The sequence below is a fragment of the Clarias gariepinus genome, chromosome 23, assembly GCF_024256425.1.
Source record: "Clarias gariepinus isolate MV-2021 ecotype Netherlands chromosome 23, CGAR_prim_01v2, whole genome shotgun sequence".
Taxonomy (NCBI): Eukaryota; Metazoa; Chordata; class Actinopteri; order Siluriformes; family Clariidae; genus Clarias; species Clarias gariepinus.
This window is the reverse complement of record NC_071122.1, coordinates 21,932,930-21,950,495: the sequence shown is the minus strand read 5'-3', so window position 1 is coordinate 21,950,495 and position 17,566 is coordinate 21,932,930. Positions and strand designations below refer to the sequence as shown.

At 40.2% G+C, this 17,566-nt stretch overlaps 1 protein-coding gene across 9 annotated transcripts in view; it reads left to right on the top strand.

Moving 5' to 3' along the window:
* The window catches only part of magi1b (membrane associated guanylate kinase, WW and PDZ domain containing 1b), a 158,602-nt gene extending 151,458 nt beyond the window's left edge, over window positions 1–7,144 (top strand). For 8 of the 9 annotated variants that reach the window (XM_053483963.1, XM_053483960.1, XM_053483962.1 and 5 more), the window contains 2 exons: window positions 1,167–1,305; window positions 5,078–7,144. In XM_053483963.1, the coding sequence (XP_053339938.1) occupies window positions 1,167–1,305; window positions 5,078–6,489 (1,551 nt within the window). In that variant the 3' untranslated portion in view covers window positions 6,490–7,144. Of the gene's footprint in view, window positions 1–1,166; window positions 1,306–2,588; window positions 2,669–5,077 lie in introns of all 9 variants that reach the window. The other variant, XM_053483965.1, reaches the window with a different exon arrangement.
* Window positions 7,145–17,566: the final 10,422 nt, after the last annotated feature.

The window sequence follows — 17,566 nt, the reverse complement described above, 5'->3', positions numbered from 1 at the left end:
CCTAAAGCAGCAAGTCGAGTTGATGACAAAGAGCTCAATTTTGGTCTTATCTGACCACAGCAGTTTATCCCAATCTTTCTCTGCTCATTGGCAAACATCAGATGGGACTGTACAGGTGTATTGCGTTACCAATGGTTTGTTTGGTGACTGTGCTCCCAACTGCCTTGAGATCATTCACAAGCTCCTCCCATGTAGTCCTGGGCTGGTCCTCCATTTTTCTCATGATTATTCTTACTCCATGAGGTGCAATCTTGCATATAGGGCAATTAATTGGTTACTTTGTATGTCTTTCATTTGTAAATAATCGCTCCAGCACTTGTCTCCTTCTCACCAAGCTTCTAGATGATGGTTTTGTAGCCCATTCCAGCCTTGTGCAGGTCTAAAATCTTGTTCCTGACTTGCGTTGACAGCTCTTCGGTCTTGCCGATGGTGGTGAGGTTTAAATGGAAGATAGAGATTCTGTGGTCAGCTGGCTTTTATACACATAACCACATTGTTGTTGGGCGCACCTTCTTAAATTAATGTGTACCACAAGAGCACATAACCAGTCTGTGAGAGGCAGAATTATTGTTGGTTGGTAGGGGATCAAATACTTTTTTTCCTCATTGAAATGCAACTTAATTCATAACATTTGTATCATGTGCTTTTTCTTGCTTTTGGGTTGATATTCTATCTCAATCCTTTGCCATAAACCTACGATACAAATGATAGACCCTTCATTTCTTTGTAAGTGGGCAAACTTAGAAAATCTGTAGGGGATCAAATACTTATTTCCCCCACTGTAACAACCTTAGCAGCGACCTCCTTTCCCACTCAGCGTTCAGCATCACCAGTATACTAATCACCAGCCTGATCATCTGTTCATCATCTACACCTGTTTCTCACTGGTGTTAATGCTTGAGTGATTTTATGGGTAACTGTGTCTCTTAACAAACATAAAACATTTTATAAAACATTCCTCTAAAACTGCTCAGGTACTGGGCCTTCAGGAAGCCTGGGGAACTATTCCTGAAGACTACCTTAAAAATACAAGAAAGTCTGGCTCTCTGGAAGCACAATATAAATAAATGACGAGGGTCAAGACTTTTGCACAGTACTGTAGACTTACTTTTGTACATCATCTTTCATATTCTCTCTCTCTCTCTCCCTCTCTCTTTCTATCTCAGGTAGGAGATGAGATTCTGGAAATCAACGGAGAGAGCACCAAAGGCATGAAGCACACACGTGCCATCGAGCTGATCAAAAGCGGCGGCCGGACGGCGCACCTCGTGCTAAAGCGCGGCGACGGCTCCGTACCCGAATATGGTGGGTCCATCTACGAAAACATCCCTTTCTCGCCAGTCTTCACACCATGACAGAGCACCAACCCTCCTCTCCTCCTGTTCTCTCCTCTCCTCTTCCTCCCCACACACACACGCGCCAGCCCTCTCTGTCATGGCCGCCTGCTATTTGGTGATGGGCTTCTCCATGTTGCCTTTGGCTTTCTCTTTGCATCTGTGCAGGGGACGCTGGGAAAATTCCATGCGCACATGCTAAAAAAAACACATAAGCGACAGGCTATAGAAAGATTTATTTCTAAAAGTATAACTGGATTTATTACTTCGTAAAGGACTCACAGAGCTGTAGGTTTTTAACGCCGTTAAGTACTCGAAAAACGCAAACTTGATGGACGTCCGGCGTCAGTGCCGTGTAAGTAACATATATTTATGCTATTTATTGAAGGTGAATATACGCTACTGAGAAGATTTTAAAGAGACTATGAACGCATCCACTCCACAAAGATACTGTAGTAAAGCCGTTCACGGATTTTTCGCCGTGCATAGTCGGCGTCCACAGACGCTTCGGTACAGTCCACTCACTTTTGTTGACCATTAGGATTCGTCAGGTCATATGATTTCAGTCCAGCCACAATGTCTGTTGCTGCATGATGTCTTCAGTAAAAAAAAAAAAAAATCCATAATATTTATGGAAGATTCGTTTTAAATGTTCTGATACTGTAGCTAAACTGCCAGTGTTTTTTTGTTTTTTTTTTTTTTTTCCATGCATTCTTTTTTTTCCATGTATTTTGTCAAGTTCAGAATGTGTGACATTTTTTTATATATTTTTTTTTTTTTACAAATGATCTCTCTGTATATTTTTGTACCATTTTTTTTCTACTTTTTTTTCTTTTACGTTCATGCACATGTTGCCATGCTCTGTTTGCAAAGTTCATTGCATTATTCACTGTGTGTGCGCGTGTGTATGTATGTTGCACATTATCTATGCAGCTTGGGTCTAAGTGTTTGCTGCTGCGTTGTGTATCTGGTGTTTTTGGGTGTTCTGGAAATCTGTCTCCTATTAATGTTTATTTTTCACTCAGTGGTGGGGGACATTTTATGGACAATCTCTCTCTCTCTCTGAACAAAATAAACATTTTTTCCATTGCAAATAAATTACTCTTGGATTTCATTTTTTTATTTTATTTTGGGGGTTCTTGGTATCTAAATGATCTGCTTCTCTGTTTCTTTCTTTCTTTCTTTCTTTCTTTCTTTCTTTCTCTTTTCTGGTTTAAACCGGTTGTGGCGGTCTCTCTCTGCCTCCTCTCACAGCGATGACCGCTCCACAAGCCACAGCCGGCGCGAGAAACGAAAAGGCAGGAGAGGCTGGTTTCTTCCAAAACCAGACCACGGTTTGTAGCTGCCGTGTCCATGCTGTGCCGTGCCGTGCCGTTCCGTGCCGTTCCGTCATTTCTTCATTCTCGTCATTCCTCCACAATGCATTGCAATCCAATTCTGTGATTCCTTTCTCGTCTCATTTAAGTGAAAATTCAATTGATTCACACATTTAATCTGTGATCACACATTCCTGACTTTATTTCTCTCTGTAAAAATCACTTTTTACATGTGGTACTCAGATACTTTTAGGCATTAGATTGGATGCGGCGCCCCCAACCTCACTTTAGACCAACTTCAATCTGTATGCGCTTATCACTGCTTCGTCATCATGCAGTGCATCTACAGTGCGGCAATGACTTTATTAAGTGGAAGGACGGGGCGGGGAGGGGGTGTCGGAGGGAAAACGGTGACTTTATATTTGGAGAATCAGTCTAAGCAATCAGTCTCAAAGGAAGCCGCTAAAATTGACTAAAAAAATAAAATCACATGCACATAAGGGATGGGTATACACAAAACAGCCATAAAAATATGAGCACCCTGTGCCATCGCCACTTGGTCGCACAAGAAAGACAATGGGCACAGTGGCCAAATGCATTTAAAAGGGGACATACCAATACCATTATGACAATAATTTTAGGAAAAGTGGTATTTTATGTTTAGACCCTCCAAAAAGTCCCAGATGCTAGGAAATAAAGCATTACCCTATGATGTCTCTCAATGTGATGTTACAATGTAATGTCACACAAAACTTTATTAACGACTTTTTGGCATAAGTTTAAGGCACTGACCCGTTTGAGATATAAATAAATCCCTCTGCATATTGCATCCTCAATGTATTTACATCACATTGGCCCGATGGCCATCGTATAAATTCTTTAGGAGGAGTACATCAAAATCCATTGGGTGTGTTTTTCAAATGACCCAAAATAACTGACTTCCTGTTGAGTAGAGCCCATGGCATGCAATGCAAAAGTTGTTCCGCTCAATGAGCTCTGAATGTATACCGGGTTTTGTGTGCATAAGTGTGTATGAGCTATGTAGCAAAATCTCATGTAGGGGCCCAGACTCTCAGGCATCCTAATGACAGCAGATTTCAACCTGTCTGCTGATTTTCATAACTTCTTGAGCATGTTAAGACCCCCAAAAAGCCCCGGATGGTGGTAAAGAAAACATAAGGCAGATGTCATAAAGCTTGGGCCCTAATTAACACCACATACCGATCATCAATTGTATACCAGTAAACTTTTGACAGGATCATAAGCAATTAAGGCTCATCTATGCCTGTGGGGAGGCTGTCTGGTCCCACAGAAGGGTCATTGGATCATAAGTTCCTTAACAAAAATAATGCAATATTAGCCTTTTTTACAATATAAAGGCACCAGAACACCCAATGCACCACCAGCTTTGCATGGGTTCAAGCGCAAACTGCACATCCTAATCTGATCGAGCATCGTGGAGTCCCAAATCCTGCAAACCACAACACAAAAGGATCCGCTGTAAGCATACTGGTTCCAGACACAACAGCACACCACTTGAGGTTTTGTGGAGTCATGCCACAAGGGCCAGAGCTGCCCAGGTAGCACAAACAGAACCTACACAATACTGTGCTTAATGTTTTATATCATAATGTTATGGCTGATTTGGTGTCAATTAAAAAAAATTAATCAAGACTGATCTTATATGAGCCAAAAACCATAATTGGGCATAAAAGCTTGAGGTGTGAATTTAAGTTTAGCTATGAGTAGTTTTACCCAAGAAATTCAAGAAACTCACGTCAAACTACAGACCAATCCCTACTTATATACTTTAAGTGAGAAAAAAATTGATAAACATCTATATATTAGATTTGCTTTAAACCCATGAGAAATTTCATTCCAGTCAGGCATTTTCTCCACCATGGCTTAAAATCGTTGCTGTACCATTATTCATATAACCATGTATCATTTATTCTATATACAATTTGCCTGAATCATCAGCGCTCATCAGATCAGACACTGGATCCTGGCTTACAGTTACTAATAATTCATTGTCTCTTCGCCAAAATTAGTTTTAGGGACAAGTCATTACTACCTGCTAAAGTGATTCATACGGTTTTGCTAGCATGATTAATGACTACTTTGTCATGCCACTAGATATGTTGGTATATTTTTCTGCGTTAATGGCTTAAGAGCTGGGGTGTTGGGGAACTCAAACACATAATTCAACTCGTCAAGAACTAGGAAAATTAGATGCTAAGTTAAATCAAGTGTGCTAGGACGGGAGCAAATGACAAAATTGTACAGCAACCTTTCCCCTCCTGAATTTCCAACATAATTTGTATTAATCATTTGTAGGAAAACCAAAATAAACCCTGGGCAAAGTAGGCTGGGGTAGATTGATTCTTTTTGCTTTATTTTACACCTGATTCCTTGTGTATGTTCCAGACGGCAACGACGACAACAATGGCCCAGTCAGCAGGGCTCAAACTGTTTCGGAAGTGAACACAGCACCTCCTTACAGTCAGCACCACACACCATTAGATTCCAGCTCTCCACAAGACCTTCATAAAACATCCCGGAATGAGGACAGGAGGACACAAGAGTCAGGTCAGCGCAAACATGGCCACCGCTCCAACCATCACCATGGCAACCACAGACACCACTCCCCTGACAAAAGGGGCAGGAGCGGACACCATCATAAGAAAGGTAGGAGCAGTTCTAATCACAAGAGAGGCGATAAGAGGTACAGCAAGGATGATTCATACAACCATCAGCACCACCGGAGGCACCATTCGCCGGAGAGGAGACGCCGGGCAAGAAGTGCCGAAAACACCCTGGACAGCCGACATGAACGTCGGCATGGCCGATCACCGGAAAGACGCCACCATCGCCACTCCTCTCCTCAAAGGCACCGCTCACCTCATCGCTCAGGACACCGCCATAGGTCCCCTCACCGCCACAGATCACCACATCGCTCCCCACATCGTTCCAGACACCAATCCCCGCATCGGCGTTCAAACCCTCCTCCTTATAAACCACGCAATGGCAAACCACAGCAGGATGAGGATGTGAGCTTGAGGGAGCCTCCATCTCCTGAGCCTTCTTCCCACTTGGACAGTGTCCTGAATGAGTTGCCTGAACTGGATCAGCTAAACCGCGAAAGCCCCGTGCCTCGGATGACATACGATGGTTTAGAACATGGCAATGGCCTGACATTCCCAAGAAAGTCCTACAGTCGTCTAAACAGTAACAACACCCTCCCACAACAATTTGTAAACAATAGTAATAGCCTTCCCCAGTCCTATAACCGCTGGAACCGCGATGACCTCTTTCCCCGACGGTCTTACGACCACTTAAACCATGATGACACTCTACCCCGACTGTCATATGACCGTGTGAACCGAAACGGAGCTCTCCGCCAAGGGTCTTATGAAAGCAGTACTTTTCCCCGAGAGTCAATAGACCGCTTCTCCACCATGGAGCGGACGGACAAGGGGGACAGCCTGCCCAGAAGAACCTACCAGGACCAGAGTCTTCCCCGCATTAGAACCCCTGACTCTGAATCAGCTTTCCAGAAGTACAATTCACTGTTAAGAGGTCGATCTCCTGAGAGAACGAGCCAGTTTTCCCGAATGGACTCCCCAGTAGCAGCACCCTACAGAGCCAGGAGCCTCGACCCAGACCTTTTGCCTACAAGAGGTTCCCGAAACAGGGTCGACTCAGATGAGGAAGACAAGGAAAGCAGTGTAAGAAATTACTACAGCAAACTCAAGTCCAATTATGGCAGAGCCAACGACCCACCCCCTGAGGCCAAGAGGAAGGCCTACAAAGAGAACTCCAAAGATCTCAGCATCTGACAGACTGGTGCAGAGCAGCAAACACGCCCTTGCTTCATACAAGCCCTCTTCTGAGGATTCTGTATACTATGCTATGGATTTGACATTCCTGTGTTTTCCTAGACAGATTACTTGACAACTTGTAACAAACAGCGGAAGAATGGTTTTGCTGTACGTTCCAGGAATTGTTGGCTGTTTTCTTTTTTTTATTATTATTATTATAAATTTTCTTTTCTTACAATTTCACAAACAGTTCCACATCTATCAGAGATCGACAAATATGTATAAAGAAAACGATTATGTGCCTAATAGTACCATTCTTGATGGTTTTTATTTTATAAAGGGCAGTCTTTTGAACTACTGTCTGATTATAGTATTTTTTTCGGTTTCAGAGACCACACCCATGCACCGAGCATCTCTCCTCACCGGGTGCTCACATGTATGCTGTGCATGTCTATAGACTTTCAGTGTCTTTCTTCTTTATTTCACTCTCTCTTTCTCTTCCTCGGTGCCAATGATTTTTACACATTTGACCAGAGTATAGCACAAGTCTGCATTCATTTGTATATTTTTGACAGTTTGCAGTACGTGTACATTCAGAGGTGATCATTTTACGAGAATGAAGAGGATACGAAGTTCAAATATGATAATGTGAGAATAAAATATATACACAATCTTCACGTTTGTCTTAATTGCTATAAATCTTTATTCTGTAGTCTGTTTTTTCATTCTATATTATTTTATTCCTGTATAGTCTACACAAAGAGAGGGGCAGACAGCAGAGAAAGTAGACAGATCATTTTAATGTGGCTTAAAACAAATTGATTGGAAGAGACAGGAGCATATCTTTAATCTATTTCAAACAGGATAGGAAAGATTATATAATCCGGTGATTAAATATCCAGTGGGGTACCTTCCTTTCTAAAGGAGTTCGGTCGCATCTGTGGTTGCCTTTATAATACTGTAGAATCATCTATGTTTTTTTACATCCATAACTGTAGATGTATCTATGTATCTATTTACAGTGGTGTAGTAGTTAGCACTGTCGCCTTGCACCTCCACGGTCTGGGTTCAATTCCAGACCAGGCTCGATTCCCTTGTCTCGTTTTCTTCGGGTACTCCGGTTTCCTCCCACAGACCAAAGATATGCAGTTTAGGCTAGTTGGCGTTCCCTAAATTGCCCGTAGTGTGCGTGTATGTGTGTGTGCCCTGGAATGCATTGGCACCCTGTCCAGGATGTACTCTGCCTCGTGCCCTAAGTCTCCTGGGATAGGCTCCAGGTCCCCGTGACTCTGAATACAGGATAAAGCAGTATAGATGAGTAAGGGAGATTACTTCCACAGTACACTGTATATATTAGTACAGGTGTAATGCAATGCCATCTCTTGTATCTTAAATTGAACAGGACTTGAAATATTTGGATCTCTAGTGTGCTTGATCCAAACCAAAAGTTCTTTAAACTTGAATGCCAATGTTAATTTTCTGAAGTTTTTCAACATACAGACATGCAAAGAAGTACAAAATCCCAATCACAAACTTATTTTTTTATTGTATTCCATTATATTTCCTAACAAATAGCTTGAAATAGTTGCATTTCCTAAAATATCTGACTGCTTGCCCACATAAACATAGACACCTCCCACAGACAAGTCCCAGGGGATCCCAGCAGTGATGCACATCTTTAGTCTTAACCAAATGCACTGTGAAAAAAAAAACAATGTTTAGGATAACATTATCAGGTTATACCAAATCGTGGATTCTTATTTGGTTTTGTTTTAATCAAAAAAAATCAGTGCCTGCTTAGTTATAACTGAAATTTAATTGCAGCGAAATTACCAGGAAATTTTAAAACAATACACAACTTTGTAGTTAATAGCTATAAAACAACAACTTATACACCCAAGAGAAAGTCTCTTTTATATCCTTCTTGTATAGCTTTACCCAACTTTCCCAACATTTAGAATAATACGATTCAAATGAATCTGGTGACTTGTGTTTTTTTGGTATCCGTGCACAATCTGATGTTAGATTATGTTAAAACTAGATGTTAAAACTATTCCCATCTCTGAAAGGATTAATTTGCCATATTTACCGTATAGCTGTATATCTAAATGCATTGGGCTGTCAAGTAAAAATGGGACTTTTGGTTGTGCAGAATAACTGAATGCAGTTAGGAGACTGCTTTTCTTTTTCTATATAATCCACTGCTACACTAATGCACTTACATCAGAGTTTCACTAGCGTCTGGATACCATCACGGTAGAAAGTCTTTTCAGTACCTTGGGGCCATAATTGGACTGCCTGCCTGCTTCATGTTTGAAATGCTGGCCTCCCAGGAACTCCTTTAAAGCCATAAGCATGTAGAAATGAGTGAGGTCAGGACTGTACAAGCGATGTGGCAATAACTCCCAGCTGAGTTCCTGTAGTGTGCAAGTGGTGTTGGTGAATAATTGTGTGAACAGTTCCCACAGACAGATGCGTCTCTTCCACGAGTTGGTGACAAGTTACGGTATGACAAGTGACGTTACCTATTGCTTAATGTTCACGGGTATGACTGCAGTGGGCTCCTGTCACCTCGTCACTCACGGACGTACGGCTTTCTTTAAAGCGCGTAACTGTGGATGAGAGTCTCATCACCGCACTGTGCCTCTCTTAATTAGTGATGGGTCAGTCATGAACGATTCACCTTTATGAACAAGTCTTTAACGTGAATCAGAAGAACGAGTAGTCTCAGAGAGTTTTCTACTGGGCGCGCACACGCAAATCATCGCAAAACCTCCGTAGGTTATGTACAGGAAACAAAATTGAGCGATTCTTTCTCAATGACTCTTTTAGTTCGATTCGTTCGTTCCTTTGTCACGTGACTCCCATAGACGCTATACTGTACGGTGCAAAAGATTCAAAACAACGAACGACTCAGACTAGAAGATATGAGAGGTGAGCTACTCATTCTGTTTATTATAATAGGTCCTTAGCTACATTGTATACTGGAACTATAGCCAATATTTGTGCATGTAGACATATTGGGGTCTGTTTGTTAAAAATGCAACATTTTATTCTATTTCTGATCAAAAGAACGAAATAAACTGAATGACTCAAAGAACCGAGTCACTAAAATGATCCCATCACTACTGTAAATGTCAACCTACCTTAGACATCACTTCCACTATAATGGAAACAAATGAGAGTTTTCGGTTCTTTTCTTTGGACAGACACAGTACAGTAGGAATTACCCAAGCGATTGAAGCCTGTGTTGTTATTTTGCTGATTTTACCCAACAGCTGGATCACCTCGTCACTGCTGTATGGCTGTTATCTCTGTGTCTTACAATTTGCAACTGGGTAAAGATACAAATTCCACACTAGGTATGGACAGGATGACACAAATGGAAAAGCCAAGGCAGACGATACCAAAACCATGTTCGAAAGCATGGTTCAAAAACAGGAGATCAGCAAGAAAGCAAAGACAGAAGGTGTATAGGGTGTAATACAGTTATTGTCAGGTATGTTTATAGACCATGATGTCTGCTGGGAACTGGGGGTTCTGGCTTAAGCCACGTCTTCCCTGACACAGTGAAATTCACGTCTTCTTTCCATAAAAAAGGGAGAAATAAATGATTTATATGTTTAGCAGCAAAAAGCCTCATCGTACCTGATTCAGATGTCCCCTTATTGATCAAACTGATCATCCTTGTCTCTCGTCTTTGATTCCACTGTGATTCATTTCATGCCTAAGGAGCACCGTGCCTACGTTTGACGCATCTGAGCTGGCGTACGACAAATGATGTGCAAATTTCCTGCCAATTTTGGCCAGACACCCTGGCTCGGCTCTGACTGAGAATTACCATTACAGGACTGTCAGGGCGACGCGCGCCAGCTCAGGAACCACTCAAGTGGATGATCTACGCCGCGTAAAATGCCTTTCGGTGGACTTTTATAAATGTGGGAGCAAAGGAAAGGCTTTTAGGCTTGCAAAAACACTTCTCTCTGTCAGAGCTAGATAAAATTAGTCAGGCACAGATACAGAAGGTTTTTGTGGTCTGACAGCACAAAGGGACTCTGGTAGTGGATCACAGCTCATCCATTAGACAATTAAAAACGATAGCTCGACATTACTAGCAATAGCAAAACAAGATGTGAACTTTAAGATTAATGAAGCATGATATGAGCAAGTGCGAGACTGGAGGTTCAGTTTAAATGGTATGGTATTATGGAAAAAAGTTCATGTGTGCTTTATTAAGATGAAAAAGTGAATTTTCAGATAGAATCATATAGGACAATTTCGCATAATACTTGATGCTTTTTATCTCCCGATCCATGCTTTGTTTTTTGTAAATGTGCTACACATTTATTTTTATCAGATAAAAAAAAACACATTTGCTAAATACAATTTCACACCCTTTTATGCCCATAGTGTCCGTAACTTTTTTTAAATTAAAATCTTTCAAAGATCTTAACTGTCATTCAGATGAAACTCGGCCAATTTAGATTTCACATGAAAAAACATAAACCTAAAAAAGTGCATTATTCTAAAATGCTAAATTGTTAGGATATCGCAACATGAATCTGACATGGTTACGGACACTACAGATTTTTTATTTGTTTTTTATTTTTACCAAAAAACAAAACTTTTCAGGTAACAACTTTTTTTTTTTACAGGTCACATGCTTCTAGAAGCTTCACCAATTTTAGTATCAATACTCAATCCAATACAATACAGAAATATGAATAATTTGCTTTTTAAATGATTCTTGTTTGAAGTGAGTCAGGATAACACTGAAAAACAGCCATTTTGGGGCCACATATAAAATCATCTCTCCAAAACGGAAAAAAGTCAGACACTTTTTTTAGGGAAGCGAGATTGCTTACTTCCATGTTGCATAAACTTCAGTAGTAGCTTCTTTGGCACACACATGTTCTGTATTACATGCATAACATAAAAATAAAGAAAACCAGCACCAATACTGTGTTTTGGCTGACAGTGTATACTCGGTGGAAGATGAGGCCTAAAACAAAAACCTTTACGTATAAGTGTGCTTCTTTGAATAAGGGGAATGAAGACGCTCCATCATCCCTATTTTAAACATGTAAATATTTATAAACTAATACTGTAATAGTTAATTAGTCATGATATCTGGGCCTTGCCATATTTAAAAACTTTTTTTTTTTTTTTTTTTTTAGTTGCACGTTGACATTCAGGGGTTTTAGGCAAGTAAATGTTTTGCCTTGAAGTATTCCGAACTATAGTGAACTATCCAGAATGCTTGTAAATCCATCCAGCAGTTTGTTTCCTGGTATGAAAAAGCTGCTTCCTGAAGGCCAAACATACAGTACATTATCTGTATATTACAATATCAATCAATTAAGAGAAATTCAGTTTTGCTTATTTTGCAGACAATGTTTGCGACTTTATTTTCTTGCTAAAAGTATTAACACTACATACAGGAGATGAGCATCAAGTACTTCTCCGTGTTACTTTATTTAAAAACAGGGCACGGTTATATTCGGCGGAGTGTATACATAGCCATGGTCTTGTCTCAAAATCTCACAATGTAGGAAGTCAGAATTTTTGAGATATACAAAAATAAAAAAAGGATCCAAAATGCCAGCAGTGTGATAGCTGTGTTTTGATTTCTATATTTTTAAAGTCTGCGCAGACATGTTCACTTTAAACAGTAAAGAAATGTCCGCTATTTAAAAGAAGAATCCCAGTTTGCCCCGTGTGCTTTAGATGGGCTGTTACTACAGTAAGTGTATTCTACTGTAAGTACAAATTATTTTTTATTATTATACTTTTTTTGTGGAATTTGTGACTTTTGTATAAAACAACTCAAAAATTACACAAAGAGTCTAAAAAGGCCACAATGGAGCATAAATTTATCTTTATTGTCTCAATCTAGTAAATGATGAGATAATTGACGCTGAAAGGAGATCAGTGTCATGTACTTAACTTACAACTGAAGCAAAACCAACTCTTTATTGTAATACTATTTAAACCAAGGTAGCTAAATTAAATAAATCAATTTTAAATAACTAGTAGCCCAAGTACTAGTTTCATTTCTGATGTTTAAAATAGGAAACCTAAGCAGCATGGACTGATTCATGTGAAGTAGATTACACATTTATTACTTATTACACAACACTTAGTTTCCACCAAATAATCTGATTGGACAATTCGTCATTATGAGTGATGATAATAGACTGTAACAGCACTCGGACGTTTGCTATGTACTGTACATTAATCTGCATACCCATAAGTGTGATATTGTAATTGAGTGGAATTATATAGAAATATTAAAAACAAAATAGGATTGTGTGTATAATACATTATATGTTCATTATATTCAAACAAAATACAGAATTTCTTTAAATACATGAAGAGGAGTGAGATACATACAAAGCCTCACTCCAGGATAGTGATTTGATCAGCTCCAGAACGTCCTTTTTTTAAAAAAAATTCTTTAGGACTTTAATCTTTACACCCCATGCTAAGACTGAACTCATCACCATGTCTGATTTGTTTTCCCCCCAACACACGCCTGCTTCATGTAACCGGCTTGAATTTGACCCTGAAGTCTAAATGTGTCACATGGAAATCATTTCAGTCCTGACTAAGAGCAGATTTTTAAATTTTTTTATTGCATTTTAACACATCGCCGGCCAAACAGCCGAGTATAGTGTGTAACCCCTGCGATCTAAGTGCTGGTGTGGTTTTATTTGAAATACAAGACACAGCAAACACTACGCTTCTGAATGCTTTGGTTGAAGCCGTGTATTTTGCTAACGTTTCACTCACTTTTTGGCTGAGTGAACAACAAAAGCAGTAGCAAGCATCACACACACACACACACACACACACACACACACGCTAAAGCTGTATTGCTCTGTAAAAAAAAAAAAAAAAGTCATCATTTTGTAAATCTTGTTTCGGGAGTTAATGGAGTCTTTGGCACAGTAATAATCTGTGGAAGAAAAACAGGAAGGCATCGGGGTTGCCACGGCAACCCTAACATCATCTGGCTGTTTCCATGACAAAACAAAAAAGAAAAGTAAAAAATATCAGCAGCCTTTTTCTTAATTTCCTTGAACTGAGTTTGGGTCTCTTCATTATTATGAAAATGTACAGTTATTTTAAGACTTAAAAAACGACAGCAATAAAATGCCCAGCGGTGTCGATACCTTTACAGTAGAGAAGCATGAAATTCCTAGCCACTGATTATGATTACAGTATTTATGCATGTTTTATCAAAAATATCATGCGTTATGCAAACTCTATGAAGCAGAAGTTGATTAACAGCATGAGATACCGCATGTCCTCGAGCCAGATTACTTCCTGTTATCAGTAAATAAAAGGCACTCTTTTTCTCTCAATACACTCACCGGCCACTTCATTAGGTACACCTGCTTGATCACATTGCAGAGCATGTACGTAGACATGGTCAAGATATCAGAATGGGAAAGAATGGGTCATTTTGAAAGTTGCATGATGGTTGTTGGACCCAGGGTTCAGGCTGCTGTTGGTGGTGTAATAGTGTGGGGGAGATTTTCTTGTCACACTTTAGTACCATTTGAGCAGGGTTTAATTGTCGCAGCCTACCTGAGTATTGTTACTTGGACCGTGTCCTTCCCACGGTTATGACCAGACAATAATGCGCCATGTCACAAAGCTAAACTCATCTCCAACTAGTTTCTTAAACATGACAATTGGGTCACTGGACTCAAATGGCCTCCACAGTCACCAGGGGCCTCATGTATCAACGCTGCGTACGCACAAAAACTTTGCTTACACCAGTTTTCACGCTCACGGTCGGATTCACTAACAGTGAAATTAACGTGAGAATGTGCGTTCTTCCACGCCAACTTCATGTCCGGCGTACGTGTATTTCTTGTGTGCGTTGGTTTTATTTCCGTTGGCGACTCCTAGAGGCAATTATGTTAAATTGCACACTACAAAGTGTCGCACCAACACGTGAAAAACATTGCTATGAATTTATAATTGATAAAATGGGTTAATTAACACAATATTTTTCTACCAATTATTTGATTTAGATCATATAAAAGCATTTGCAAATGTATACAACCCTTAGTCTATGGCAATGGCAGTGTTGGCTTTATTAGAGGACATTGTCAATGGCCAAATCCGAAGGGACGTGTTTTAGGGATCACAGTGATTTTCTGGCCCACGATGATGACCGGCTTATTAGCCGTTTCAGATTTCCAAGAGCTATTCTCTTGGAGCTCTGTGCTGAGGTGGGTCCAAATTTGGAAAGAGAGACAGCGAGGAGCCACGCATTACCCGTTCCCTTACAGGTGCTGACAACGCTTGGTTTCCTGGCAACTGGTTCTGTCCAAAGGGAACTGGCAGACCGCTCGGGGTTAAGCCAGTCGTCTTTGAGCCAGCTGTATGGGATGGGATCATCCGCATGTCTAGCAGGTAGCCTATATAAGGTTTCCATACCAGTTGACCAGCCGAACATTAAAGCACAATTTGCAGCGATCGCCGGTTTTCCTAATGTAATCGGAGCGATCGACTGCATGCACACTGCTATAAAGGCGCCATCTAAAGACGAATTTGCATACGTGAATCGGAAATATTTCCAATTAATAAATGTGCAAATAATATGTGATGCTCAAATGCGCCTAACAAATATTGTGGCAAGGTGGCCTGGGTCAACCCATGATTCATTCATCCTCACAAACAGCATGGTTGGGATGAGGCTCCAAGGTGGCAGGGTGCGCGATGGGTGGCTTCTTGGTGAGTGATGTATTTAAAGATATTATTCCAGCTAAGTTTTTTTTTTAATTTATTTTGTTATTAATTCCGGAGGACAAACTTGCAAATAACAGTTTTTCTCTGGTCTACCTCCGATAGGAGCACCTCCAATTCACATTCTGTGGAGTTTCTCTTCTTGCTTGTTTTTTGCCATTGCTTTTTCGTTTGGTTTTGCCAAAGTGGAGTCATTAACATATTTATACGGGGAAGGAGGCAGGGAGGGGTTTTGCGCTCGTGCACGTGCGCTCAATTTCACATTAATTTGGATGTACAAAGAGAATATGCGTGGGATTCCGCGTACGCAGTGTTTCATACATCAGATTTTTTTTACTGCGTACGCACATTTACAGCTTTGTCCGTATGCAATGTTTTAGTATGAATTCAACGCAAGTCTTTGTACATGAGGCCCCTGATCTTAATCCAATAGAACACCTTTGGAATGTGGTGGAACAGGGAATTCACATCATGGATCAAACCTGCAGCAACTGTTTGATGATGACTTTTCAATATGGATGAAAATTTCTAAGGAATGTTTCCAGCAAATGTTGAATCTGTGACATGATGAATTTAAGTAGCTGTAAAAGCAGTACTAGCTAGGTGTACCTAATAAAGTGGGTAGTGAGTGTATATGGAATTACTGTAAGTTGTCCCATGTCAAACGTATCTTGTCAGCAGCGTCTCATTGTCAACATCATAAAAAAATCTCCAATGGTGGAAAAATTTACTAAAAGCAGACACTGGAGACTCTTTCCATAATGGTAAGTAAAAACCTACAGTCCATATAATTGACAAGGTTTTTTTTTTTAATCATTTGTCAATTTATTTCTTAGTTTGAGATTATTGTGCACCGCCCCTATACGAGTCCATGTGAATGAGCTGTTACTATAGAAACTAGAACATATTAGAATGAGAAGATTAGTATAAAAATAAACACCTTCTGACTAATTAATCAAGAATTTAACATGACTGTGATTGGTCAGAAGATAAAATGCCATAGTTATTCATATCCATGCTGATATTCCAAAATATATAAAATATAATATTTATATTTAATATTTTATATATATATATATATATATATATATGTGTGTGTGTGTGTGTGTGTGTTTTAGAGTTATATAGAGTTCTGTAATGTTATGCAATGCACAGATTAACTGACAGCCGAGAGCAAATGTATTCATATTTTTAATGCAACAAACCATTGTTAGAGTTGGAATTTTACATAGTGAACACATACAAGAAGAACAATGCAAACTGTAAAATGGTTCAGTAGTGTACTTGTCCATCTTGGAACACTGCTTGTCTTGTCAAATTAGCAGAATTTCACTCCCTGTAGTATAATTGTTGTCTGTACCGCTTTATCCTGTGTACAGGGTCGCAGGGGGCCTGGATCCTATCCCAGGAGACTCTGGGCATGAGGTTGGGTGCACCTTGGACCTTTGGACAGGGTATCAATCCATGGCACACATTTAGACATGCATTCACACACTACAGACAATTTGGGAACATCAATTCATCAATAAGCCTAATCTGCTTGTCTTTGGACTGTGGGAGGAAAGTGGAGTACCCGGAGGAAACCCACCAAGCACAAGGAGAACATGCAAACTCCATGCACACAGAGGCAGGAATCGAACCCGGACCCTTGAGGTGCAAGGTGACAGTGCTAACTAATAAGCCATCTTTGTTGTATAATGGGATATAAAATATTAGAACTCTTAGTTTCCAATATAAAAAGGGCTGCAGTGAAGAATTTTCCCTGCGTTCTATTAACCTTCTTCACATAAGAAGTCTAACAATGACTCCTTTGACTCCTAACAGGGTCTACGGCTGTTCCATAATTTATAAGTTAATTGACTCTAAAGTTATTGATGAGGGTATGAGTCTGATCCAGACTCTGATATTTCATTGTGCCACCTTTAGCGTTTTGCAGTGTCATTGTTTTTACAACCTTTTACAACACCATAACATTTATTTCCCTCCGGAGTTGCATTTTGTTTTTGTTTTTTTGGCCGAGATCTTTTACTGATGACAGGGGAAAGTCAAACCGCGCTGTAAAGTCTTCTGCAGCACTTCCCAGAGTGTTTCCGCGGGGTTAAGTTCAGGACTGATGTATGAAAATGATTCCTTATGCTTCCAGAACCACTCACAGTTTGAGGATCACAATATGCCACCAGGGAAGAAAAACTCAGTACCAACCGAGTATCAGCACGGGGAATTCAGTACATTCAGGTTGTCAGATGACTTCATTTTCTTGCCACCTAATGTTGCTGAGCCTAGACCTGAGCAACTGAAGCAACACCTGATAACACGACTGCCTCCAGAGGCT